The sequence below is a fragment of the Scyliorhinus torazame genome, chromosome 3, assembly GCF_047496885.1.
Source record: "Scyliorhinus torazame isolate Kashiwa2021f chromosome 3, sScyTor2.1, whole genome shotgun sequence".
Lineage (NCBI taxonomy): Eukaryota > Metazoa > Chordata > Chondrichthyes > Carcharhiniformes > Scyliorhinidae > Scyliorhinus > Scyliorhinus torazame.
The window spans coordinates 181,560,310-181,587,363 of record NC_092709.1 but is presented as its reverse complement, the minus strand read 5'-3'; the positions used below and the strand labels follow the sequence as shown (position 1 = coordinate 181,587,363).

Here is a 27,054-nt window from a genome sequence, read left to right as displayed (position 1 = left end):
GTGTGGCTCAGAGAGTGTGAGGAAAGTAGGGATTACGATTCCTGGGCATTTGTACCAGACCTGGGAAGATGGAGCTATTTCATTAGAATGGGCTACACTTAAACCTGGCTGGGATCAGTGTCCTGTTGCATTGGACTGTGTCTAGGGCTTTAAACTAAAAGCAAGGGAGAGTTCAGGTGAAGTAAGATTTCGAAATCAAGAGGGCAAAGTCAGGACAAGAGAACTGTGTAGCGATTTGTGTAAAAACAAGGACGGTGAGACAGAATGAGACAGCAGGTTGAAATGTAATAGTATATCAGAAAATAAGGTCCATGCAAATAATAGCAGTAGAAAAAATAAAGGAAATGCCGTTTATATAAATGAATGAAACATTTATGATAAGATAGATAAACTAGTGGCACAAAGAGATAAAAGATTTAGCTCTGATCATCATTACAGGAAGCAGGCTTACAACACCAGGTTAATGTCCAACAGGTTTGTTTCGAATCACTAGCTTTCGGAGCACAGCTCCTTCCTCAGCTGAATAAAGAGGTGGGTTCCAGAAACATACATATATATAGACAAAGTCAATGATGCAAGACGATACTTTGAGTGTGAGTCTTTGCAGGTAATTAAGTCTACAGGTCCAGACGGAGCAACTAGAGAGAGGGATAATCACAGGTTAAAGAGGTGTGAATTGTGTCAAGCCAGGACAGTTGGTAGGATTTTGCAAGCCCAGGTCAGATGGTGGGGATTGAATGTTATGCGACATGAATCCAAGGTCCCGGTTGAGGCCGTACACATGTGTGTGGAACTTGGCTATAGGTTTCTGCTTGGTGATTCTACATTGTCGCACAGCCTGAAGGCCGCCTTGGAGAACGCTTACCCGAAGATCAGAACCTGAATGCCCTTGACTGCTGAAGTGTTCCCCGACTGGAAGGGAATGTTCCTGCCTGGCGATTGTCATGCGATGACCATTCATCCGTTGTCGCAGCATCTGCATGGTCTCGCCAATGTACTATGCCTCGGGACATCCTTCCCTGCAGCGTATGAGGTAGACAACGTTGGCCGAGTCGCACGAGTATGTACCACGTATCTGGTGGGTAGTGTTCACATGTATAATGATGGTACCCATGTCGATGATCTGGCACATCTTGCAGAGATTGCCATGGCAGTGTTGTGTGGTGTTGTGGTCGCTGTTCTGAAGGCTGGGTAGTTGCTGCAAACAATGGCCTGTTTGAGGTTGCGCGGTTGTTTGAAGGCAAGTAGTGGGGCTGTGGGGATGACCTTGGCAAGATGTTCATCTTCATCGATGACGTGTTGAAGACTGCGAAGAAGATGTCATAGTTTCTCCGCTCCGGGGAAATACTGGACGATGAAGGGTACTCGGTCAATTGTGTCCCGTGTTTGTCTTCTGAGGAGGTCGGTGTTTTTATTTGCTATGGCACGTTGGAACTGTCATTCGATGAGTCGAGCGCCATATCCCTCGTACGGACAGGACCCCACCCCACACCCTGAGAAATCCGGCCGCCCATCAGGCCAGGGAGGAACCCAGAGGAGGAGGCCGATGACGACCTAGGGTGTACAGGCATCACTGGTCTTTCGAACACATGATGTACATGCCTCACAAGGGACTGTGCGACGCTTATGCCATGTCCTTGCAGAGTTGGCACCACATGGAGGTGGACGATGCCCGCTCCCATCGGGCATCAAGGTCACCGCAGCCCTTAACTTTTACACCTCAGGAACATTCCAGGGCTCGAGCGGGACTTGTGTGGCATCTCACAAGCTACATCTCACAACTGCATCTGTGAGGTCACGGGTGCCTCATTTGCCCAGACAACAAACTATGTAAACTTTGGCATGAACCAGGTCCAACAAGGTGCCTGAGCAGCAGGAGTCTCTGCCATTGCCAAGATGCCCCAGGTCCAGGAGGTCATAGACGGCACACATGTCGCCTTGCACACACTGGGCTGTCAGGTGGTGCCCTACATTAACAGGAAAGGGTTCCACTCCCTGAACGTCCAGCTCGCGTGCAACCACCACATGAAGATCATGCACATGTGTGCAGGCTTCCCAGGGAGTGTGCATGACAGCAACATCCTGGGACACTTGAAGATCCCTGACATCTTCGAGGAACATGATGGCTGCTTGGCTCTTGGGGGATAAGGGGTACCCACTGAGGAGCTGGCTAATGACGCCAGTACAGAGGCTGGTGACTCATGCGGAGATCTGATACAATGAGGACCAGAGGACCATTCAGCCAGCCGAGCTGTCATTGAGCGGTGCATTGGACTCATGCAGTTCTGATGCATCGACTGATCTGGTGGCACACTGAAGTACACCTCCCAGCGGGCCTCCTGCTTTGTGGTGGTCTGCTGTGCCCTCCACAACCTGACATACCAGCGGAGTGATGTGCTGGAGGTGGGGGAACATTAGGCCACCTCCGAGGAGGAGTTTGAGGATCTGCCAGACCAACTGGAGGGTGGAGGACAGGCAGCTGCGGCAAGCATCCAGTAAGCCCAGTGGGCCAGAGAGCCTTCATCCTCGCCTGCGTGGCCTCATCGGTTATTGACCCCTTCCCCCTGCCTCCTTCCCCCCCCCCCCAATCCCCCTTGCCAATACCCCCTTCCACCCCACCCATCCCCCCACCCCCACCCATTCCCTGTACCACCCTCCCAGCAACTATGCAACATCACCACACCTTGGACACTTCCACTCATGCTGCCGGCGTTGTGCATCAGTCTCTCCACTGCGGTCACCACACTTGCAGTGATGCATTGCTGGCATTATCTACTGTGCCCATGGCCTCTGGGACTCCTCCAATCGGCTATGTACCTGCTGGCATGTCGCTGACATCCCCCCCCTGATTATCGCGACCGCACCATATCGACTGCATCGGATCCGGGTAAACCTGGTTCTGAGTCTCAGCATCTAACTGGGACCTAGCTGGGTCCTGGGATCCAGAAGACCTCCCACTGCTGTCTCACCTGGGCATTCCTGCCTCCACCTGATGTGCATCTGCAACTGTGTGGTGCACCAGAATGCGCCCCAGTAGCCTGACCACCACTAGCGCCCACCGAGGTGTGTGTGTCTCTGCACTGTCATGTTTATGAGCTGGTTGTTGAATGCTATTCCGGAATTAGGTACATGCCAACTGATTTTATAAGGAGATTTTAGTTGTGTTTTGGATCCAAAGTTGAATCGCTCCAGGCCTAGATCACTAGTCCCTTCGGGGATGGTGAAGGTGCTAAGGAAAATAAGGTCAATGAAGTGTTTTGGGCCTTTTATGAGGGACTCTATTGGAGTTTCCTCAGGTGGGGGAGAATTTGTGGGAAGAATTGGAGGCCTTGATGGGTTTGGAGGAGGTCCGCTGGGCCTTGAGAAAGTTGCAGATGGGGAAGGCGCCGGGAACAGATCGGCTCCCGGTAGAATTCTATAAGAAATTTGCAGATCAGCTGGCTCCATTGGTGCTGGGAATGTTTAATGGCTCTTCAGGGCGGATGTCTCCCAGAGATGCTGGGGCAGGCCACCCTCTCCCTCCTTCTGAAGAAGGACGAGGACCCTACAGAGTGTCGTACTGCCTAATTCCTTTACTTCATGTGGATGTGAAATGTTTTGGTCATGGTCTTGGCATTGAGGTTGGAATCTTGTCTCCAGGTTAACAAAATGGCGGAACTCCATCAGCATTTTAAGTTGTGGACAGTGTCAAGGTGGATCCCTAACTGTCGGAACATTTGTTTGAGCCAGCAAAATTGGATGCCACATTTGGCAGGTGGAGCAAAGGGTTGGAGAGGGTGAGGGATTTCTTTCTGGAGGAGCGGTTTGCCAGATGGGAAGAGTTGAAGGAGAAATCGGGGCTTGGGGGATCAGACGCATTCAGGTATTTTCAGGTGCGGAGTTTTGCTCAACAGGCTTTTCTGACATTCCCAGAGGCACCGCCATCTACCTTGATGGATATGATACTCTCCTGTGTTGGGTCGGAGGAGGGCAGCACTTCGGGTTATATGGATAGATCATGGAAGAAGTGCCGGTTTTGGTGGAATAAGTGAAGGCCATGTGGGAAAGGGAGCTGGGACCCACTTTGGATGAAGCGGTGTGGAGTGAGGCCCTTCAAAAGGTGAATGCAATGTCATTTAGTGCAAAGCTAAACTTGATTCAGCTAAAGGTGGTATTTCGGGCACACCTCACCAAAGCCAGAATGAGTGGATTTTTTGATGGTGTCAAAGGTAGGCGTGAGTGGTGCTCGAGAGTACACACTTGTCCTGGTCCTTCCCTAAGATGGTGGGGGTCTTTATTTAGCACCATATTGGCTCTCCTGCATATGGATCTAGAGCCGAGCCTGTTGGTGGTTGTATTTGGGGTGTAAGACAGCCGGAGTTAAGGATGGGGTTGGGCGCCTCTTTGTTGGCTAGGAGGCAGATTGTGTTGAGTTGGAGGCAGGTGACATTGCCTAGCGCTGCAGCATGGCTGAGTGATTTGATGAAGTTCTTCTACCTTGAGAAAGTCAAGTTCACGGTGAAGTGGTCAATCGATGGGTTCTATCGTGGATGGTGGCCGTTCATACACCACTTTAAGGAGCTGGTCACTATTAGCTACTAGTGTGTTGGGGGTGTCTTTTTGTTTTTGCGTTGCTGTTATTAGGGTTGTGATTTGTATAAAATGATAAAAATTCAATAAAAATGCATTCTTTTAAAATGACTGACAGAAAAATGGTTTCCCCACCTGCTACTAGGAGGCTCTCTGACAATAGGGAGGATGAGATAAAACTCCATCTGTGGTGTTCAGGTGAAATAGCCTGCAATTCTTTGAATGAATTTGACTGTTTGTCTGAGTGAGTTTCCTCCGGGTGCTCTGGTTTCCTCCCAGAGTGCAAAGATGTGCAGGTTAGGCAGATTGGTCACTCTTTTAAAAAAAAAAAAAATTGCCCCTTAGTGTCCAAAAATGTGTAGATTAGGTGGGATTAAATAGGATGCTCATTCAGAGGGTTGATGCAGATGCGATGGGCCGAATGGCCTCCTGCACTCTAGGGATTCTATGAATTGTTCTGCCTTTATTTGCAGGTCGCCCTCGTAAGTTTATCTTCCATTTGTTTTGTGCTACCGTACTGCCATACAAGATCTATTTTTACTCGGCATGGTCATTTTGGCCCAAGCAATTTTTAAAAAATGATTAGTTGTGGTTTCTTTATTTGTTGAATTGACATTTTTTCAGACCATGCACTGTAGATTATAAAAATGGTGTAGAGCAATGAATTGTACATCAGATTTTGTATTGATTACGATTGACAATATACTGCTTTTTTAAGAAATTATCTTCTTTCGAGCAGTCTGGTTCACGCAATGCCATTAAAGGCAGCTTCTGTCCTGATTATTCAGTACCAGTGCACAGGGTTGTATATTAATTTTCCTCTGACTAATTCTCAGAGGAGATTAAGGAAATATCAAAACTTTACATGCACCTTTTATGTACTGAAACGAATCTAGGTAATAAGCTTCTGATTCTGAAGGTCAGTGCTCTTGCACTTGTTCAAGTCAGCATTATCCTGAGGCCATAATACTGTTCAGTAAGTTCAAGTGACAACCCTGAAAACTCAAGTATTTTTGTAATCGAATAGTGTCTTAATTATTGAAAGCTTTGATAAAATATTCAGATATGGTTGATCATTCTGTAAATTGCACCAGTTCCTGGCCAAATGTACATTCAGCAATTTAGACGACAGCACTTTGGCATTAGTCCCAGATCATTCAGTATCCATTTGTTCTAACCTTCACATCTTCATGTATTTCCATTATCACAGCAATGTTACTAGTGCTTTGTAGAACTACGCATAACAGGACATATTACGCAAGAATTAAGAAGTAAACAGATGCTATATGATGTGTTTCAATTGTTAAGTTGTCTTCTGATTGTCTTTTTTGCACATCAGCAAGAATATTTATACATTTTGTGCTTCCCTCAAGAAAATGGAGGACTGGTGGTAATTGTTTTGTAAAGCAAATACTGGCAGCCATTTGGGTAGGCATTAGTGCTGGTGTTGTGGACTCAAATATAGCCTTTGGACAGTCAAATGTCATGTGAAATATAATTTTGTGAAGGCGGTTTTCTGGCAAACTTGTGGGGTGCTACAGAGATCTGTGCTGGGGCTTCAACGATGATCTATATTAATGACTTGAATGAAGGGAGTGCATCATAGCCAAATTTGAGTCGGCAAAGTGATTTAGATCGGTTAGGTGACGGGCAAGTGATTTGGCAGATGGAGTGTAATGTGGGAAATTGTAAAGTTGTCCATTTTGGTTGGAGGAATAAAAAGGCAAAATATTTAAATGGAAAGAATACTGCGGTACTCAGGAATCTGGTTGTCCTGTTACGTGAATCACAAAAAGTTAACTTGCAGGTGTAATTAATAGTTCGGAAGATGGATCGAATGTTGACCTGTTGCAAGGGAGATGGAATATAAAAGTAGGGCAGTATTTCTACAACTGTACAGCTGGGGAGACCGCACCTATATACTGCATACAGTTTGGGTCTCCTTATTTAAGGAAGGATATGTTTGCAGGAGGCCGTTCAGAGAAGGTTGTAAGAGTGAAATTATGAGAAAAGGTTGAGCAGGTTAGGCCAATTCACATTGGATTTTCGAAGAATAAGAGGTGACGTTATTGAAATATAAAATATTCTGAGGGGGCTTGACTAGATAGATGATGAGAGGATTTTTGCCTTTGTGGTGAATCTATTGCTGGGGCTAAAGCGAGAGGCCTCCTATTTAAGATGGAAATGAGGAGGAATTTCATCTCCCAGAGTCATTAGAGTCACAGTCTCTTCCCACAGACTGAATTATTAAATATATTCAAGGCTTAGTTGGCCAAAATTTTCAACTGCAAGGGAGTCGAGGATTAAGGAGGCAGGCAAGAAAATAGAGTCAAGGCTGCCATCTGAGCAGCCATGATCTCTTTGAATGGGGGAGCATGCTTGAAGGACCAAATGGCCTATTCCTGTTCCTATTCCCATTTGCTGAAAAAAAGAGACAAGTCGAAGGTTTTCGTCTTCCATTTATCAGGACACTTCACAAGAATAGTAGTACAAGAGGAAAACAACAATTTATACTGTATGAGAAGAGTGAAAGAGCTTTTACAGAATGGAAAGAGGCCCATCAACCCATCATGTCCACACCGGCTCTCAAGCATCTATCCACTCTAATCCCATTTTCCAGCACTTGGCCCGTAGCCAGAATTGGTTGACAAGAGAACTCGGATTGGTACAGGCATTGCCATGGAGAATGCACCAATTGATGGTGATTGACGGATAACTGCCAAGCATTGTTTGAAATTTAAAATGGGCAGCTTGGCACTGATTGGTCGAGGCATTGCTCTGGAGAATGAATCAGCAAATGGCTGTCACTTATTTTGTTTAGCTGAACCAGGCAGAATGTGTGTGCATGTTCTTTAATTCTGAAAAGAACAGGGCCGTGAGTGTTAATAAATGTAGCTTCTAGCACACGCACATGCGCCAGATTGCGAGTTCAACTGTTAGTTTTAAATTGGTTGCCAGCGTTCAGTGCCAATGTGATGCTAGGTTATTTAGGCCGCACTTCCCAAAGACTGTCGGATTGTGTCAAACAGAATGTCCCAGCCACAGTTCGCAAAGGGCATGTTATAGAATGTATCTGTGGTAGTCACCACTAGCTGTATTATATGTATTACGGTAAGACACATATACTAGAGGTACATGGGTAAATCCCTGCCTGCTGGCTCCGCCCAGTAGGTGGCGTATAAATGTGTGTGCTCGTCGGTCCTGCAGCCATCCTGGTAGCAGCTACAGGAGGCACAACATCTTTGTTCAATAAAGCCTCCATTATTCCACTACTCCCGTCTTTGTGGTAATTGATAGTGCATCAATTTATTGAGCAAAATTTTTTTAAACGATGGATCTTCGCATCAAGCCTGATCGGCTGCAGCTGAGCCCTCAAGCAGCCAACGCTACGTCTGCTTTTGACCACTGGCTAGCCTGCTTCAAAAGCTATCTCCGAACATCCGCTGAGGAACCCTCGGACACGCAGAAGCTCCAAGTCCTTTATTCACGGGTGAGCCCTGACATTTTTCCCCTCATCCGGGATGCGCCCACTTACTCTGAAGCAATGGAACTCCTGAAGGGACATTACGTTTGGCCAGTCAATCAACTATATGCCAGGCACCTCCTGTCCACGAGACAGCAACTCCCCGGTGAATCTCTGGACGGTTTCTTGCGTGCCCTGCACATCCTGGGGAGGATCTGTCACTGCTAGGCAGTTTGGCAGTCCAGCACATACAACTTTTAATCCGAGACACCTTCGTTACGGGCATGAGGTCTGCGTACGTCCGCCAGCCCCTATTGGAAGGGGGTATGCTTGATCTTGCGTGAACCAGGCAGCTCGCGAACTCGTTAACAGTGGCATCCCGTAACGTCCAGTCGTACGCCCCTGACCGCACAGCCCCACCAGCTGCCGTCTCCAGCTCACCGCAAGCCTGTGCCGTGCGGCAGCCAGCCAACCGTGGGGGCCCCAAATGCTATTTTTGCAGGCAGAACAAACACCACAGGCAGCGCTGCCCGGCAAGGGGCGCGACCTGCAACGGATGCGGAAAGAAGGAACACTTTGTTTCTGTATGCCAGGCCCGGTCGGTCGTCGCTGTTTCTAGGTCCAGCGTTCCTACAACCCCCCCCCCCCCCACGTGCTATCCAGGGGCGCCGCCATTTTCCTCCTCGCAAGCCACGTGCGGCCCATGGGCGCCGCCATCTTCTTCCCCGCAGGTCATGTGCGGCCCGTGGGCGACGTCATATTAAATGCCGCCCGCTATGTGCGCCCCGTGGGCGCCGCCATATCGGCGCCATTTTGGACGGCACCTCAGGACCCCTGCTCGCCTGGAAGCTCGTCTGGCCGCTCATCACCTGCCGCTACCTCCACCACTGCTGACCAGCTCGGGGCCCCCCAGCATCTGCCGCAGATCGCCTCGATCACCCTGGACCAGTCCCAGCCCCGCAACCTCGCGACCGCAACGACAACGGTGAAAATCGATGGGCACAAGACGTCCTGCCTTTTTGACTCCGGGAGCACAGAGAGCTTCATCCACCCCAAGACGGTAAGACGCTGCTCCACCCTATGACCCAGAAAATCTCCCTGGCCTCCGGATCCCATTCCGTGAAAGTCCAGGGTACTACATCGCGACCCTCACAGTCCAAGGCGTAGAGTTTAGCAACTTCCGGCTCTACGTCCTCCCCCACCTCTGCGCTGCCCTGTTACTCAGCCTGGACTTCCAGTGCCACCTCCAAAGCTTAACCTTAAAATTCGGCGGACCCCTGTATGCGGCCTCACGACCCTTAAGGTCGATCCGCCTTCCTTGTTTGCGAACCTCACCCCGGATTGCAAACCTGTCGCCACCAGGAGCAGATGGTACAGTGCCCAGGACAGGACCTTCATCAGGTCAGAGGTCCAACGGCTTCTGCGGGAAGGCATCATTGAGGCCAGCAACAGACCCTGGAGAGCCCGAGTGGTTGTAGTAAAGACTGGGGAGAAGCACAGGATGGTCATTGACTACAGTCAGACCATCAATCGGTACACGCAGCTCGACGCGTACCCCCCTCCCACGCATATCTTACATGGTCAATCAGATTGCACAGTATCGGGTCTTTTGCCCAGTGGACCTGAAGTCCGCCTACCACCAGCTCCCCATCCGCCCGAAGGACCGCCAATACACTGCATTCGAAGCAGATGGCCACCTCAATCACTTCCTTAGGGTTCCCTTCAGCGTCACCAATGGGGTCTCGGTCTTCCAACGTGAGATGGACCGAATGGTTGACCGGTACGGACTGCGGGCCACCTTCCCGTACCTAGGCAACGTCACCATCTGCGGCAACGATCAGCAGGACCATGACGCTAACCTCCTAAAATTTCTCCAGACTGCCAAGCTCCTTAATCTCACGTACAATAAGGAGAAATGCATGTTCCGCACCAACCGTTTAGCCATCCTTGGCTATGTCGTGGAAAATGGAGTCCTAGGGCCCGACCCCGACCGCATGCGCCCCCTCCTGGAACCCCCTCTCCCCCAGTGCCCCAAGGCCCTGAAACGATGCCTGGGGTTTTTCTCCTACTATGCCCAGTGGGTCCCTAACTATGTGGACAAAGCCCACCCACTCATTCAGTCCACAGATTTTCCCCTGACGGCTGAGGCCCACCAGGCCTTCAACCGCATCAAGGCAGACATCGCCAAGGCCACAATGCACGCGGCCGACGAGTCCCTCCCCTTCCAGGAAGAGAGCGATGCATCGGACGTAGCTCTGGCCACCACCCTCAACCAGGCGGGCAGGCCTGTGGCCTTTTCCCGCACCCTCCATGCCTCCGAAATTCGGCACTCCTCTGTCGAAAAGGAGGCCCAAGCCATTGTGGAAGCTGTGCAGCATTGGAGGCATTACCTGGCCGGCAGGAGGTTCACTCTCCTCACTGACCAACGGTCGGTTGCCTTCATGTTGAATAATACACAGTGGGGCAAGATCAAAAACGATAAGATCTTGAGGTGGAGGATCGAGCTCTCCACCTATAATTACAAGATTTTGTATCGCCCCGGAAAGCTCAACGAAGCCCCTGACGCCCTATCCCGCGGTACATGTGCCAGCGCTCAAGTGGACCGACTCCGGGCTCTCCACGATGGCCTCTGCTATCCGGGGTTCACCAGGTTCTTACATTTCGTCAAGGCCCGCAACCTGCCCTACTCCATTGAAGAGGTCAGGACTGTCACCAGAGGCTGCCAGATCTGCGCAGAGTGCAAGCTGCACTTCTACCGGCCAGATCGAGCGCACCTGGTGAAGGCCTCCCGCCCCTTTGAGCACCTCAGCATGGACTTCAAAGGGCCCCTCCCCTCCACCGACCGCAACACATACTTCTTGAACATGGTCGATGAGTACTCCTGGTTCGCTATCCCATGCCCCGATATGACTTCTGCCATGGTCATTAAAGCCCTCCACAGTATCTTCACTCTGTTCGGTTTCCCCACCTACGTCCACAGCGATCGGGGATCCTCCTGTATGAGCGAAGAGATGCGTCAGTTCCTGCTCAGCAAGGGCATTGCCTCGAGCAGGACGACCAGCTACAACCCCCGCGGAAACGGGTAGGTGGAGAGGGAGAATGGGACGGTCTGGAAGGCTGTCCTGCTGGCCCTTCGGTCTAAAGATCTCCCGGTCTCCCGCTGGCAGGAGGTCCTCCCCGATACGCTCCACTCCATCCGATCACTCCTCTGCACCGCGACTAAAGAAACCCCCCATGAACCCCAGGAAGTCCACCTCCAGGATCTTGCTCCCAATATGGCTGACAGTTCCCAGACCTGTCCTCCTTCGCAAGCATGTGCGGACCCATAAGTCGGACCCTTTGGTCGAAAGGGCCCACCTCCTACACGCGAACCCGCAATACACCTACATGGCGCACCCTGACAGGCGCCAGGACACAGTCTCCCTCCGGGACCTGGCACCTGCTGGATCCCCAACCATGGCCCCTGACCCTACACACCCCCCCCCCCCCACCCTCCCCTCTGGTTGCCTCATTCACCCTTGCGCCACTCACCCTCTCCCCAGCGAACCTCACCGCAGCCCCGCCCAAGGATGATCCGTCCTCCCACTGGTTCCACTCAGGGGTGATGAAGACGAGGACAACACGCTCCCGGAGTCTCAGGTGCCACATCACCACCAGGACTGAGGCGATCACCGAGGAGGATCAAGGCCCCCGACAGACTGAACTTGTAAAATATTTTTCCCACCATCCCTGCCGAACATCGGGGGAAAAGGTCCAAAAGTCCGACCAGAGCGGGAGCCACCAAATGTGCGACTTACTCCTTCATAGCCGCCACCGGCATAACCCAGTTTTTAAGAAGGATGCTGATAGCATGCAAAGGATGCGGAAGAGGTTCACAAGTTGAAGCCAGGAATGAGAAGCTTCAGTTGTGAAAGTAAGAGTGAAACTAGTACTCTTTCTATTGCAGCAGAAAACCTTAAATGGAAAGAAATGCTGGACGTGTTGAAAGGGTCTCCTAAAGTAAACTGAAGTAAATCTATTTCCAATGGGTACTGAATGGTAGGATATCAATCAAGGAATGGCGGAATAGATTAGGGGTATTAATTTTAATGCAGAGAGTTGTTAGGCAACGAATGGGATTGATATTTTTTAAAAATAAACATTTTAAAGGGCATCTAAGTGGAAATTTCTTTCCGAGAGTTAACCCATGGTCAATGAGCTGAATGGCACCTCTCTGGGTGCTGTAAAATTCTGTCCCAAGTTCTGGTGTCCGCTGGGTCATCTGGAGAAAAAGGGTACATCAGAGGGAAGAAGCAGAAGTCAAAAGATTAATTGTCTCACTCATGCGCTTTGCTTCAGAAACATGAAAGAGAGCCCAGGGAAACCTACCTAATTGTGAGAGACAGAGGGCGGGGAGTTACCGGTTATTCACGGCGGCGGGATATTCCGGTCCCACCGACGGTGCACGGGTGTCTCATCGTCAAGGGGTGCAGTCAACAGGAAATCCTGTTGACAATGGCAGGACCAGAAAATCCCACTGGTGGGCTGCCTCCTCTGCTGACAAACACGTGGTGGGTTGCGCAATAAATCCCGCCCAAAGTGTGGTAATGAAAATAACCCAAGTCCAAAGCTTGAAAAAAAATGTTTTGATATTGACTATTTATTTAGCCAACTACTTAAGTGTAGAATCAAAACCCTTGTTGATTTGATTGATTTATGTCAAGCAGAGCAGCCGTTTCCATCATTTAATTCAGAGTTAAACTCCATGTTAACTCAATATTGCTTCTGTTGTTAACAGAGAGATTTGCAATAATATATATTCTTGTATAATGATGTGTTGCCACTGCTTTTAACATCTGTTTGGTGAAAAAGATGGGTAATCAAGTAGCAAGCTTCTTATCCATATATTTAATTATTTATAGAAAGCATCTCTCTAATATAACTGCAGTTTTGGATACCGAGCAGCCTTTTCTCCTTGGACACTGACAGCTTATTACAGTGGATTCAAAAAAATAAAGTAATACTGTTCAATACTGTACCCTGATAACATAACCACTTTTAGCAAGTAAAATATGAATAGATTATTTTAAAATGAGAATTGCGCTCCAAAAGCAGAGATTAATTTGTGTTCTCCATCTCTGCTTATTAGTAGAATCGATGGTAGTGCAGTTTAATCAAGGGAATTAATTCCCGGAATATTGTGTTGAATTTTGCATTCATCTTTTGAGTATGTAGTGTCTTTTCAAAAAAAACATGCGTTAATAATATAAGGTGAGAGTTTCTGAATTTACTGAATATTTCGACCAACATCGATTGATTAATTCACTCGGGCAGGTTTTTGCTTTTACTTTTTTAAAATAAATTTAATGTGCCCAATGATGTGTTGGGTGTTCTGGATCACAAACAGGTCACCAACACTGGAAGTGGTGCAACTCTATTTTATTATAAGGTTAACTATATTAACATACTTGAACTGTGGGTAAATGCAATACCAGCTTTAACTGTTGACCCTTGCCTAGTCCTAACCAGGTGATGCACTCAGCACATGGTGAATGTCTGTGTTGCAGGCTGTGAGCTCTGAGTTCCGAGCTGGCTGCTACTAGAATGAGCGGGAACTCTCCTGTCCCCTGTCTTTATAGTGCGTGTGCTCTCACTGGTGATTGGCTGTGGTGTTGTGTATGCTGATTGGTCCCACTGCATGTCCATCAGTGTGAGTGTGTGTGTCTGCACCATAATATACTGGTGTATATTATAACATCCCCCCTTTTATATAAAGAACAACTGCCTGCGTGACAATGAATATCATGTAGTGAATGTACCTGACTATGTGTGTGCCTGTTATTTACATGACTATGTACATGAGGCTAATCTATTTACATGGGAAGGTGCCTGGTGCAGAGAAATAGGGTGTCACACCAACAGCGAAATGAACATTATATACAAACTACTGGAAGGATGAAACAGGATAACCGAACAGATGACAGAGTCCAACATTGTAAACCTCATAAGTCAAGTCTCTGAGGTGGGCGACGAATTCTGGTTGACCGCCTCAAGGGTGGGTCAGGAGCCACCGGCTGAGGAATGGGCTGGGCCATGGCAGAGTGAGGAGGATGCAGAGTATTCGGAATCTCCACATAGTCCAGGTTGGGGACAACAGGAGGGCGTGGCACCGGTGGAGGATCACGTGGCGAGCGTGGAACGAGACGAAGGCCACGCCGATTGCGGCAGAGAATGGAACCATCTGGCAGACGAACCAGGAACGAGCAGGGAGACACCTGCCGAAGAACCACAGCAGTTGCAGACCAGCCACCCTCCGAAAGATGGATGCGGACATTGTCATCTGGCGTCAGAGCAGGGAGATCAGTCGCCCGAGCGTCATGCGCCACCTTGTGTTGTGCACGGGACTGTTGCATCCGCTGAAGGGCCGGAACGTGGTCGAAGTCTGGGACGTGAATGGACGGCAGCGTGGTCCTGAATGTGTGACCCATGAGCAGCTGGGCCCATATTATGACACCCAATTCTTTTTTTTTCCAATTAAGAGACAATTTCGAGTGGCCAAGCCACTTACCCTGCACAGCTTTGGGTTGTGGGGGTGAGACCTGCGCAGACACGGGGAGAATGTGCAAACTCCACACAGACAATGACCTGGGGCCAGGATCAAACCCAGGGCCTCAGTGTCATTAGGCAGCAGTGCTGACCACTGTGCGTCCGTGCCGCCCGAAGTTTTTCCTTTTACTGTAGGGTTGAGTGATCTGGTATTCTTTGCGATGATTGGAATGTAAAGCAGTCAGGTCCTAGAAGGAGCAGACCAATAATTCTGCCATTTTATCAGTGAAGACAAAAAATCTGCTCCACTGTATATCGCCGTTCTTTCACTGGCACTGGCAAAAATTCTGGAACTTTGTTCTTAAAAAGCACCATGGGTGGACATACCTAACATGAACTGCTGGGGTTCTTAAAGGCAGTTCACCACCTCCTTCTCAAGGGGGATTAAGGATGGACAAATGTTAGCCTGGCAGCGATTCCCACATCCTGTGAAATAATTTATAGCGCATCGTAGTATCAGTAAAAGGTTTGGAAAATGACCAGAGCATTTGAAGATCTGACGTGATAAGCAGGTTAAGAAATGAGCAGATATATAGCAGATGCAGTTTAATGCAGATAAATATGAAGGCAAAGCGAGGAATATGCACTCACTGATTATATGTTTTTGATACTCTTATCTTAACTTTCTTGAATGCATCAGTCAGAGTGTTCAATCTTGCATTGTTGATCTCAACTATGAATAAAAGCAGGGATAAAATCACCTTGTTTCAAGGTTACAATCAAATGCTCTTTGAATGCACCCTGCTACTCAATAAGCCTTGTTACTAACAGCTTCACATTGATTCAGAAATTTTAGTGAACAGTCAATGGTGCAGCAAATGCAGTATTTTCTAATTTCCTGGCTTGCTAATGAATACTCTCTTCTTTTTAACTCTTGAACATTGAAACGTAAATGGAACATGTTGGAAAAGCACAGCAAGTCAATTAGCTTCAGCATAGAGAAAAGATTGACTGACCCTCCTCATCAGACCAGAATGCAAAATGAGCCGCTTGATATCAAATTAAAATACCGCAGATGCTAGGAATCTGAAATAAAAATTGAAAACGCTCAGCAGGTCTGGCAGCATCTATGAAGAGATAACCAAGAATTCATGTTTTGGGTCAATCGTCTTTCACCAGAGCACATTGATACTGCGAACTGTACCTTCATTTGTATGATCAGATCATTTAAATCTCATTGGCAACTGAGCCACACAAGACCTGTGCAAAATGGGAATAATGCGCTGGTGAGGAATTACACTTGGAAATTAGAGATTTAAAATCCACAAATAATTGATGATTGCAGCAGTAAACATGGGAGAACAGCAGGGATGTGGAAAAGTATGTGGCTTCGTGAACTGAAAGACAAGTGACTCTTGTGAATGCCTTAGATGATCATTGCCACATTTGGAGACCATCTGCCACTGGAGAATGTGGCAGAGACACCTGTTGCTACCTGGCAGACAGAAAAAGCAACTTTTCCCAGACAAGCCTATATTGCCCTCTGGGTGAGCTGAGGCAAGATAGTGAAATCACAGGAGAATGTGTTGTGTGTCCTGTGGAGGGTGATAGTAGTGTCACTAAATGTTAATTCTCTGACCCTAGCGAGAACTACAAGTCAGTACTGGGGGAAACAAAGTTCAGTGGCCTGACGAGGCAGTACACTACCTGCTCACCCACCCTTTTCATCTTGGGCAGCAGAACATTGGAGCAGGCGTGACCCATCCTGCCCATGTTTGTGTTTATCCTCCACATGAACAGTAGTAGTCCTAATAATGTGTACCTGTCATTCCTTTATCTCTCTGGGCGGCAGGGTAGTACAGTGATTAGCACTGTTGCTTCACAGCGACAGGGTTCCGGTTCAATTCCTGGCTTGGGTCACTGTCTGTGCGGAGTCTGCACATGCTCCCCATGTCTGCATGGGTTTTCTCCGGGTGTTCCGGTTCCTCCCTCAAGTCCCGAAAGACATGGTTGTTGAGTGAGTTGGACATTCTGAATTCTTCCTCTGTGTACCCGAACAGGCGCCATAGTGTGGCAACTAGGGAATTTTCATAGTAACTTCATTGCAGTGATAATATAAGCCTACTTGTTACACTAATAAAGATTATTATATTCCCTTTCTCATTAACTGTCCATCTAATCCATTCTTAAATGCTGACATGGGGTGGAACATTCTGCTCCCATTTGCAGTGGATGTGCTGGGCAGCATGAGAGGAAAATATGCCGGGTGGCTCAGCAATCGGTTTTACATCATTAATAATCGCTTATTGTCACAAGTAGGCTTCAGTGAAGTTACTGTGAAAACCCCCTACTTGTCACATCCCGGCACCAGTTCAGGGAGGACCGGTATGGGAATTGAACCCGTGCTGCTGGCCTTGTTCTGCATTACAAGCCACTGTTTAGCCCACTGTGCTAAACCAGCCCATTATGAAACCAGTTTACGATCAAATGCTTTACCTGTCAATGGTAGGCCGCATTTCCCACAACTGAGTGTCGGGAAGCTAATTTCAATATATTAGAATCTCATTTTAAGCCCTGCTCGCCAAATCATTCCCCCCCCCTCCCCCCCCGGGCCACTCTGGAACATGAGTTCATGTGGCATGATTGCACTCAGATATGTTGCACACTGGTACGCAAGTGACGTGCACCTTAAGACCTGCACTGTGCTTGGGACTTCGAGGTTACTTTGCACATCTTGTTTTGGGCGGCACTCACAATTATCAGTGGCAGGTATCGCAGCCAGCACCACATCACTTTTAGGGGGGGCTCACGGGCAGGTCTCTCGCCACTAGACCACTGGAACGAGGGAGCAGCTTTTCAGGCTTGCTTGGGGAAGAGGGAAGAAGTGGCTTCAGGCACGGGAGGAGGCTGCAGGGTGAGGGCTGTACCGGGAAAGGGGCATATCCCAGGGTCTGTATAGGGGTTCATGTTGATCTGTAAAAGTAGCCTCCAGATGGTATGGGCTAACGAGGCAGTCTCCAGTGGAGATGAAACCAGATGGAGATGTGAGGGTGTGTGTGAGAGGGTGATGTCCCTTGAGTTAGCAATGTGTGAGATGCTAATGAATGTTGCAAGGGCCCTTCCTGTTGATTGCCTAATTCCTTTTTCTTTATTTCTGATATCATTTTGATCCATGGATGCTCAATCGACATATATCTTTAAGTCGAGCAGGGAAAATTAGGGTTTCAAAAGAGAACACTTGGACAGCAGAACTCCTCAGACTTTTTGGCAAACAAGAGATCAGTGGAACTTGGTTTGATTGGTTGGCCGGTGGCCAATGAATTGGCCAGAAGATGGTATTCTGCCTGCTAACGGGTTGTGACTGGGTCCTGCCTGAGTGGGCTGATTTTCAGAGAGCCAACGTTTTCTCTCCATCTCCCTCTCTCACTCTGAAAAGCTGCAGTGAAATTGCTGAGACAACCTCGAACTGTAAGTTTAAATTTAAGAAAGGAAGATGTGCTATAAGACAGCCAGCTGAAACAAAGACTTTTATCCCTTTTACTTAATACTTCTACATCCCTCATCGCCCCTCTGTGTGTTGTGCGTATGAAGAGGGTGTGGTGAATTTAAGTGGGGGGAAATTAGATGATGGTTAACCTGTTGTGTTTGCTGCATATTTAATTATAGTTATTGTTATTAATAAACTTAATTGTGTTTCAATTTACAAACCTCGTGATTGTAGTTATTAGGCAGCTAATAGCCAAAGACTGGGTGTTTTCTAAGAATTATTTATTGATTTCATTTGTGTTGCAACTGCGGGTCAAGTGGGGCTGGAATTGAACACGCAGTAGTCCAGGGGATCTTAACAATGTGTGATAGCCTTGTCAGTGTGTGATTTAGAATGGTGAGGTTGTCGTGTTTGGTGCTCTGCTACATAGACGAACCAACACGGTTGCGGATGGTACAACTCAGTTTTATTACTAACAATAACAACATCTGTAAACTGGTTACTGTGGTTCGTTCATTACCCTCTAACCTGTGGACCTAGCCCTAACACTATCTTGGAGAAGCACTCAGCACATAGTGGCTGTCTGAGTGGCTTGCTGTGAGCTCTGTGCCCTGAGCTGTCTCCTGCTGGAATGAGCGGGAAGTGTCGTGTTCCCCGTTTTATAGTGTGTATGCTCTTGCCTGTGATTGGCTGTGATGTTGTGTGTGTATTGATTGGTCCGTTGATCTGTCCATCAGTGTGTATGTATGTTTGCACCATGATGTTTATCTGAATATCATGACATCCCCCCCTTTTTTTTACAAGAATATGTGCCTATGTGGTAATAAATATAGATGTGTACTGAGTGCAGCTGAATGTGTGTGTGTGCAATATCTACAACATGTACATGAGGCTAAACTATATACATAGGAAGGTGTTAGGTGCAACATAGCAACGAGGCTGTACCATAAACAAAACACGTGTAAACTTTAAGCATCAAAACGAACTCCTGTAACGACAAAAAGAGAAACATATTAACATTGTGGCATAATACGACAGTGAGTTCAATGTTCAAACAGGCTCATAAGTCCAGCCTAGTAGGTGGGCAACGAATTCGGGTTGACCGCCTCAAGGGTGCGTCAGGATCCACCGGCTGAGGAATGGGCATGGCCACAGGCGACAGAGGAATGGGAATGGTGGCAGGAAGCTCCACGAAATCGACATCAGGAACAACAGGAGGGCGTGGCACCGGTGTACGATCACGTAGTGAGCGCGGAAGCAGGCGAAGAGCCCAGCGAATGGAGCCATCAGGCATGCGAGCCAGGAACGAGCGATGAGCCACGCATCGGAGAACTTAGGCAGTTGCTGATCAGCCACCCTCTGGTAGGTGAATGCGGACTTGGCGCCAGGGCAGGAAGATCAGTTGCCCGAGTGTCATGTGCCACCTTCTGCTGAGCACACTGCTGTCGCATCCTTTGCAGTACTGGAGCATAGTTGGGTGTAGGGACCAGAATGGATGGCACAGTGGTCCTGAGGGCACGACCCATCAATAGCTGGGCTGGTGAGAGGCCAGTGGCTATCCGATCTGGCATCAGCAGCCTTGCAGAGGAGCCGCTTGACGATGTGAACGCCCTTTTCCGCCTTGCCATTTGACTGGGGATGGAGAGGGCTGGACGTCACGTGTGTGAAGCCATACGAAGCAGCAAAAGAAGACCATTCTTGGCTTGCAAAACAGGGCCCATTGTCCGACATGACAGTAATTGGAATGCCATGGCGAGCAAAGGTGTCTTTGCATGCCATTATGACAGCGGACAATGTCAAATCGTGCAGGCGTATGACCTCTGGATAATTCGAAAGGTAATCTATGATGATGACGTAGTCCCTGCCAAGCGCATGAAAAAGGTCCACACCCACCTTCGCCCAGGGGGACGTCACCAACTCATGGGGCTAAAGCGTCTCAGGGGGTTGCGCCGGCTGAAACCTTTGGCAGGTGGGGCAGTTGAGCACCATGTTGGCAATGTCATCGCTGATGCACGGTCAGTATACAGCTTCTCGGGCCCTCCGTCTGCACTTCTCAACCCCCAGATGGCCTTCGTGTAGTTGGTTGAGGACCAGCTTGTGCATGCTGTGTGGAATCACAATCCGGTCCAGCTTTAGGGGGACACCATCAATGACGGCCAAGTCGTCCCGGACATTGTAGAATTGTGGGTACTGTCCTTTGAGCCACCCTCCCGTCATGTGGCGCATCACACATTGTAGAAGGGGGTCAGCCGCAGTCTCCCGGCGAATACGGGCCAGACTTGAATCATCAGCTGGCAAATTTGCCGATGTGAAGGCCACCTGCGCTTCGACCTGACAGCCGAACCCCTCCGAGTCGGGCGGTATGCTCACTGCTCTGGATAGGGCATCCGCAATGATGAGGTCCTTTCCCGGGGTGTAGACCAGTTGGAAGTCGTACCTCCGGAGCTTGCGTAGGATGAGCTGGAGGCGAGGGGTCATCTTGTTCAGGTCCTTGTGTATGATGCTGACCAGGGAGCGATGGTCGGTTTCCATGGTGAACTGGGGGAGACCATACACGTAGTCCTGGAACTTGTCTATGCCGGTTAACAAACCCAGGCACTCCTTCTCGATCTGCGCATAGCGCTGTTCTGTGGTGGTCATGGCCCGCGAGGCATAGGCGACCGGGGCCCATGATGCAGTGTCGTCCCGTTGCAGGGGTACCGCCCCAATGATGGACTGGCTGGCATCAGTCGAGACCTTCGTATCACGAGAGGTGTCGAAGAACGCCAATACCGGGGCTGTGGTGAGCTTAATTTTGAGCTCCTCCCATTCCTTCTGGTGTGTGGGCAGCCACTGGAACTCCGTGGACTTCTTGACGAGGTGGCGCAGAGCCGTCGTGTGGGAGGCAAGGTTGGGAATGAACTTCCCCAGGAAGTTGACCATGCCTAGAAAGCGTAGCGCTGCTTTCTTGTCTGCCGGCTGCGGCATGGCTGTAATGGCGCTCACCTTGTCTGCATCCGGACGCACTCCTGACCGGGATATGTGGTCCCCCAGAAACTTTAGCTCAGTTTGGCCGAAAGAACATTTGGCTCGGTTGAGGCCGTGTTCCCGTATCCGTGCAAAGACTCGCTGGAGACGACTGATGTGCTCCTGTGGTGTGGTGGAACAGATGATGACGTCGTCAACATAGACGCGCACCCCTTCGATGCCCTCCATCATCTGTCTCATGATTCTGTGAAATACCTCGGATGCCAAGATGATGCCAAACGGCATTCTGTTATAGCAGAATCTGCTGAAAGGGGTGTTGAAGGTGCACAGCTTCCTGCTGGACTGATCCAGTTGGATCTGCCAAAAACCCTTTGGGGCATCAAGCTTTGTGAAATTTTAGCCCGGGCCATTTCGCTCGTGATCTCTTCCCATTTGGGCATGGGGTAGTGTTCCCTCATGATGTTGTTGTTCAGGTCTTTCGGGTCGATGCAGATCCAGAGTTCGCCAGAGGGCTTCTTAACACACACCATGGAGCTGACCCATAGCGTGGGCGCCATGACCTGGGATAGCACCCCTTGGTCCTGGAGATCCTGCAGCTGCTGCTTGAGGCGGTCTTTGAGTGGTGCTGGGACCCTGCGACATGCGTGAGTGACCGGGGTGGCGTCCGGTTTGAGCCATATTCTGTAGGTATAGGGCAGTGTATTCTGCCCTATTCTGCCTAGCCTCCTGGTTGTGGGCGAGGAGCGAGGGGAGCATATTCTGCATCCGGGAAGTCTGATGTGCCTTCTGGAGACAGAGCGTGTACCCGCTGAACGAGGTGGAGAACCTTGTATGCCTGTGCGCCTAGCAGGGAGTCCTTCGATGATCAAACTATCTTGAAGGACAGTGTGGCCGTGTATGTATTATGTGTCACCTGGAGCTGGCAGGATCCCATGGGCGGGATAACGTTTCCGTTGTAGTCGACCATCTTACAACGGGATGGCCGAATTGGTGGTCTGACCTTTAAGGCGTACAAGGCTGACCATGCTATTAGGTTGGCGGCGGCACCAGTGTCCAAACGGAATGTTATTGGTGTTCGGTTGACCGTTAGGGTGGCACACCCGGATTGACACTGTTCACTGGCATCGGCTAGTGGGTCCTGCTTGGAGACATCTGGTTCCTGTCAAAGACCGCAACACGGAAGGCTTCCCGGTCGTCTGTATCACCGGTTTGTATATCGTCCGGGTATGACTCGGAGTACGGAGGCTGAATGGTCCCTGCGAGGCTGTCGGAATTGGGGAGCGTTGGCAGGTTGAGCTGCTCGACAGCAGGCAGCGTAGTGGCCCATCTTGCCACAGCGGAGGCATTGTCGGTTCTTTGCCAGACATTGCCGCTTTAAATGTGCGGATCCACAGTTGCCGCAGGTTGTGACGTCATGGCGTTCGTTGCGCTATCGCGCATGCGCAGTTCGGTCCTGCATAGAGCGTGCCTGTGCGTCATGTCCCTCTGCGTCAACATCTCTTTTGGCGTGTACAAGTGCGGGAGGCCGCGGAAAGCGCGCAAAATGGCCGCCCTCGTCCGGGCCACGGGCCGGGAGGAACTCGATCGCCTGGACCCGCTCGGCCTCGTAGGACCCCTGCCGTGCCGATTCGGCCGCCTGGAATTGGGAGTAGCGGCTGGTCGCGTTTTCATGGAGGACGCAGGCTTCGATGGCGGTGGCTAGGGTGAGGCTTTTAATTTTGAGGAGCTGCTGGCATAGGGTGCCCGAGGTGACCCCAAAAACAATCTGGTCCCGAATCATGGAATCGGAAGTGGCCTCGTAACCGCAGGACTGCGCGAGGATACGGAGGTGTGTTAGGAAAGATTGAAACGGCTCATCCTTACCCTGCAGGCACTGCTGGAAGAGGTATCTCTCTAAACTCTCATTTACCTCGACGCTGAAGTGTTGCTCGAGTTTGAGAAGGACCGTCTTGTACTTTGTCTTGTCCTCGCCTTCCGCGAACACCAGGGAGTTGTAGATGTGGATGGCGTGTTGCCCTGCCATGGAGAGGAGGAGGGCGATCTTCCTGGTGTCCGATGCATTCTCCCTGTCTGTGGCTTCTAGGAAGAACTGGAAGCGCTGTTTAAACAGCTTCCAGTTGACGCCGAGGTTTCCAGCGATTTGGAGCGGCAGCGGCAGGCTGATGGTGTCCATGGTGCAGGATGGCGGATTCCTTAAGATGCGTAGGTAGGTCTCACAGTTACTGGGTTCCAATCCTGGTACTATGTCGTGTTGGGTGCTCTGCTACATAGACGAACCAACACGGTTGCGGATGGTACAACTCAGTTTTATTACTAACAATAACAACATCTGTAAACTGGTTACTGTGGTTCGTTCATTACTCTCTAACCTGTGGACCTAGCCCTAACACTATCTTGGAGAAGCACTCAGCACATGGTGAATGTCTGAGTGGCTTGCTGTGAGCTCTGTGCCCTGAGCTGTCTCCTGCTGGAATGAGCGGGAAGTGCCGTGTTCCCCGTTTTATAGTGTGTATGCTCTTGCCTGTGATTGGCTGTGATGTTGTGTGTGTATTGATTGGTCCATTGATCTGTCCATCAGTGTGTATGTATGTTTGCACCATGATGTTTATCTGAATATCATGACAGAGGTGCTTGGCTTTTCCTAGTGACACGGGTATGATCATTCATCCTCTTTCTACACTAGATGGCCGACCTGTTCTGTGCAGCATTGGCAATGACCATCACTGGCTGGAGTGGTGAGCTTGCTGGACCTCCAGTGACCAGGACGCGCGCAGTTCGAGGACAACTGGCCTTCAAAAGGCAAACCATGGATGGGTCACTGAACATTTCTTGGCTTTTGGGGCCATATCTTCAGTAGAGCAGTCCTAGGCTGCAAGCATTGATAACTGTGTGCGTGGCTGCAGTTTAGATATGGAACCCGGATTGAGGAAACAGTAAGGTAACGGCTTGGTGGACAATTCAGAGACAGACTGCCTGCCAGCAAGACGGCACATTTCCTCTGCCTGCATAATTAATGAAGCAGGCAGCGGATGATACGGCATGAAAACCTATTACTATGGCTAGCGGGAAAAAGGCCAATTTTCACTCCCTCTTCCGCCGCTTGTGAAATTCTGGAACGATTCTGACCAAGGCTGCTGCTTCAGTCATAACTCTAGTTTATTTCACAGCTTGATTAACTTTTTTTTGTAAAACAAAAGTTTATTTTGCTTCTATCCAAAAGGTTTTGCTTTTGATCCTTTATGTATGCCAACTAAATTCCTGAACCATTGACAATGGTCTGTTTCTATCCATGCAGTCCCATCCTATTAACATTTTAAACACTTCCATAAAGCTAAATGGAATTAATACCAGTGTGGAATGCTGTTTATATTCTTATCTCCCGAACAATTATAACAATTGCTCCTTTTCTTTCGGCTTTATGGAAGTACTGTTCTTACCCTGTCCTCGCCTCACTCCATGGTGTCCTCTCCTTTGCTCCATCCACTTCTGCTTTTGCTCCTCCATTATTGTTGCAAAAGAAACACTCGTTGTGAACCTCGTACCTGATCCTCGGAATGGTGGAAAATGTGCCCCAGTGACCTTATTCATAGGGAATCGATGGCAACACTTTTCTCAGCTCCAGTAATCAGCTGTCAAAGTTCCCACATTCTGTCACTGTCCCTTATTTATGTTGTTCGAAGTTCCCCTGACGCTGTATGAATGATGACTTTTCATGATGGCAGTACCTTTATTTTATATATATATATATATATATTATATATATATAAAGTGTGCCTTTATTATATTATATTTTAATGTGCTCTATGAAGACACTGGTCAGATTGTGGGGAGGCACTTTCACCAAGAACTTATTGCATTGACTCTGGAATAGGAAACCAACTGAAATGGCTACCATCTAAATCTTCAAGCCTAAAATGTGGCTTTGTTGTGAGACTATGCCCCTCTACTTTTGAAGCTATGATTTTTCCAACTTTAACTGACTGAAATTTTGGAATTTGAAATGAGACAATCAAATTACCTAAAATGCAAGCAACGGTCCAAGAGGAGGTAAAAACCAAGAAGTTGCCCTTTGGGGAATGCAAAGAGAGAGACATTTCCTATAACTTAGAAACCCATCAAAATAGGTCACTGCCTAAGGAAGGGGTATTAAAATACAAATTGGTGGATATTGAAACAATGGCTGCCACAGGCTAACCCATCCAAACCCCCTTGAAAATGCACAATGGGTGAAGTATTTAAGGACCAGATGGCCAGCCACTGCAGGGAGATTGCAAGAACCTATTAGGCAGAGGAAACGGGCTGAAAGTTAGACAGTCTCCCTTTGTTTTTTGGAACAAATGTATTACATGATTTAGAAGCCAACTTTACCAGACATGGACAGAGCAGCGAGATCTTTTAATAATTGCAGCATCTTCATCTGATCACATCTATGAAACCAGCTAATCCAAATCGGCCACAACATTTACACGGATCTACGCTTCAAGGACACAACTGGATATTATTGTAGCTTTATGGTCTGCACCCAAATGACTTCATTTTTGTACTATTTCTTTTTTTAAATTTAGAGTGCCCAATTTCATTTTTCATTTTCTTTTTTCATTTTCTTTTTTCAATTCATTTTTTCCAATTAAGGGGCAATTTAGTGTGGCCAATCCACCAACCCTGCACATCTTTGGGTTGTGGGAGCGAAACCCATGCAGACACTGGGAGAATGTGCAAACTCCACACGGACAGTGACCCAGAGCCGGGATCGAACCTCGACGCCAGGAAGCTGCAGTACTAACCACTGCGACACCGTGCTGCCCCCCAAATGACTTCATGAGGGACTTTGCATTATGTTTTCTCGGGTTTAGTGGTTAACTAATTTTCACTTTCTTTAATTCAACAAAACCTTGTTTGACTGGCTCCTTATTGCTCACAGCTTAAATAGTTGAATATACTTGGATCGGAAAAGGCATATCCTCATGAAAAATAAAAAAAACGTGATTGTGACCAACTGAGAAGGTTGAAAAGAGCGGAGCTAGTTCGCCCCCTTCTCACCTGGTCATAACAGCTTGAATCAGTACTGCTCCAAAGAAACACCCACTTCTAACCTTTCTGGTGGCCATCATGCCATGCATCATAATATCCTGAGAAAATTTTATATTATTGAGAATAATACTTTTCTTCCTGGTTCCTAATTTAAGTTCAGTATTCTCTTGTACACTGACGTTTGGTGCTAACATGCATTTGTGTCATTGTATATGGCAGGAATGAATATGGTGAAAATGCAGTTTGGTGATAATACAAAGAAAACAGTTGAGACGCAAGTGCAGTTTTTTATGCAGTTATATTTCGCGTTCTTATGCCACACCAGTGGTATGTTTGTTCTAATGAGGCTGTTCAAATACATTCCAGATCTACATTTTTTTTTAATATATAATTTTTTGCTGCATGGAATGGAGAAATTCAGGCGTCTTATCCAAAAGCTTTGGAAAAGAAGAGGAATGAATACAGCTGCAGTTTATCTAAAGTTCACTCAAATCTAATAAGTCAATATATCTGATCATCTGACAAGACTTTGTTCGGTCCACTTGAAATCCAGTGCGTGAGAATATTAGCATGCTTGCTTTAGGCTAGTAGCAATAAGATTTGTGAAGTAGCCTCCAGTGCCTTATTATTACAGATTCTAATGCTGTTCTTCTTGTTTGCTTCAGGGTAAGCTCTACTTTTGAGATGTATTTGCTGTCAGAACGTGTCTTCTCCTTTGGAACTGATAATGTCGAAATTCTAAAAGACTGGACCAGGGCAATTTCCAAGGTGAAAAATAATTTTGAAATATATTTTATGTGTTGAAAGTGCCCAAAGCTTTTTAGATATCATGGGAATTTACTTTTTTGCTCCTGAGCCCTGTGGGTTTTACATGTTACTACGTTTGGCCAATATGCTTCTGGCTCCCAACAATCCCTTTAAAGTGATGTAGTAAAATAGTTGAGTCCATATATAATGAAAATAATGGCATCTGCAGTTTAAGAGAGTTTTATTTAAAATTAAATTGAATTCA

At 48.2% G+C, this 27,054-nt stretch overlaps 1 protein-coding gene across 4 annotated transcripts in view; it reads left to right on the top strand.

The window, feature by feature from the left end:
* The window catches only part of arap2 (ArfGAP with RhoGAP domain, ankyrin repeat and PH domain 2), a 604,005-nt gene that overhangs the window by 363,507 nt on the left and 213,444 nt on the right, over window positions 1-27,054 (top strand). For all 4 annotated transcript variants that reach the window (XM_072496549.1, XM_072496548.1, XM_072496547.1 and 1 more), the window contains one exon: window positions 26,708-26,810. In XM_072496549.1, the coding sequence (XP_072352650.1) occupies window positions 26,708-26,810 (103 nt within the window). The remainder of the gene's footprint in view (window positions 1-26,707; window positions 26,811-27,054) is intronic.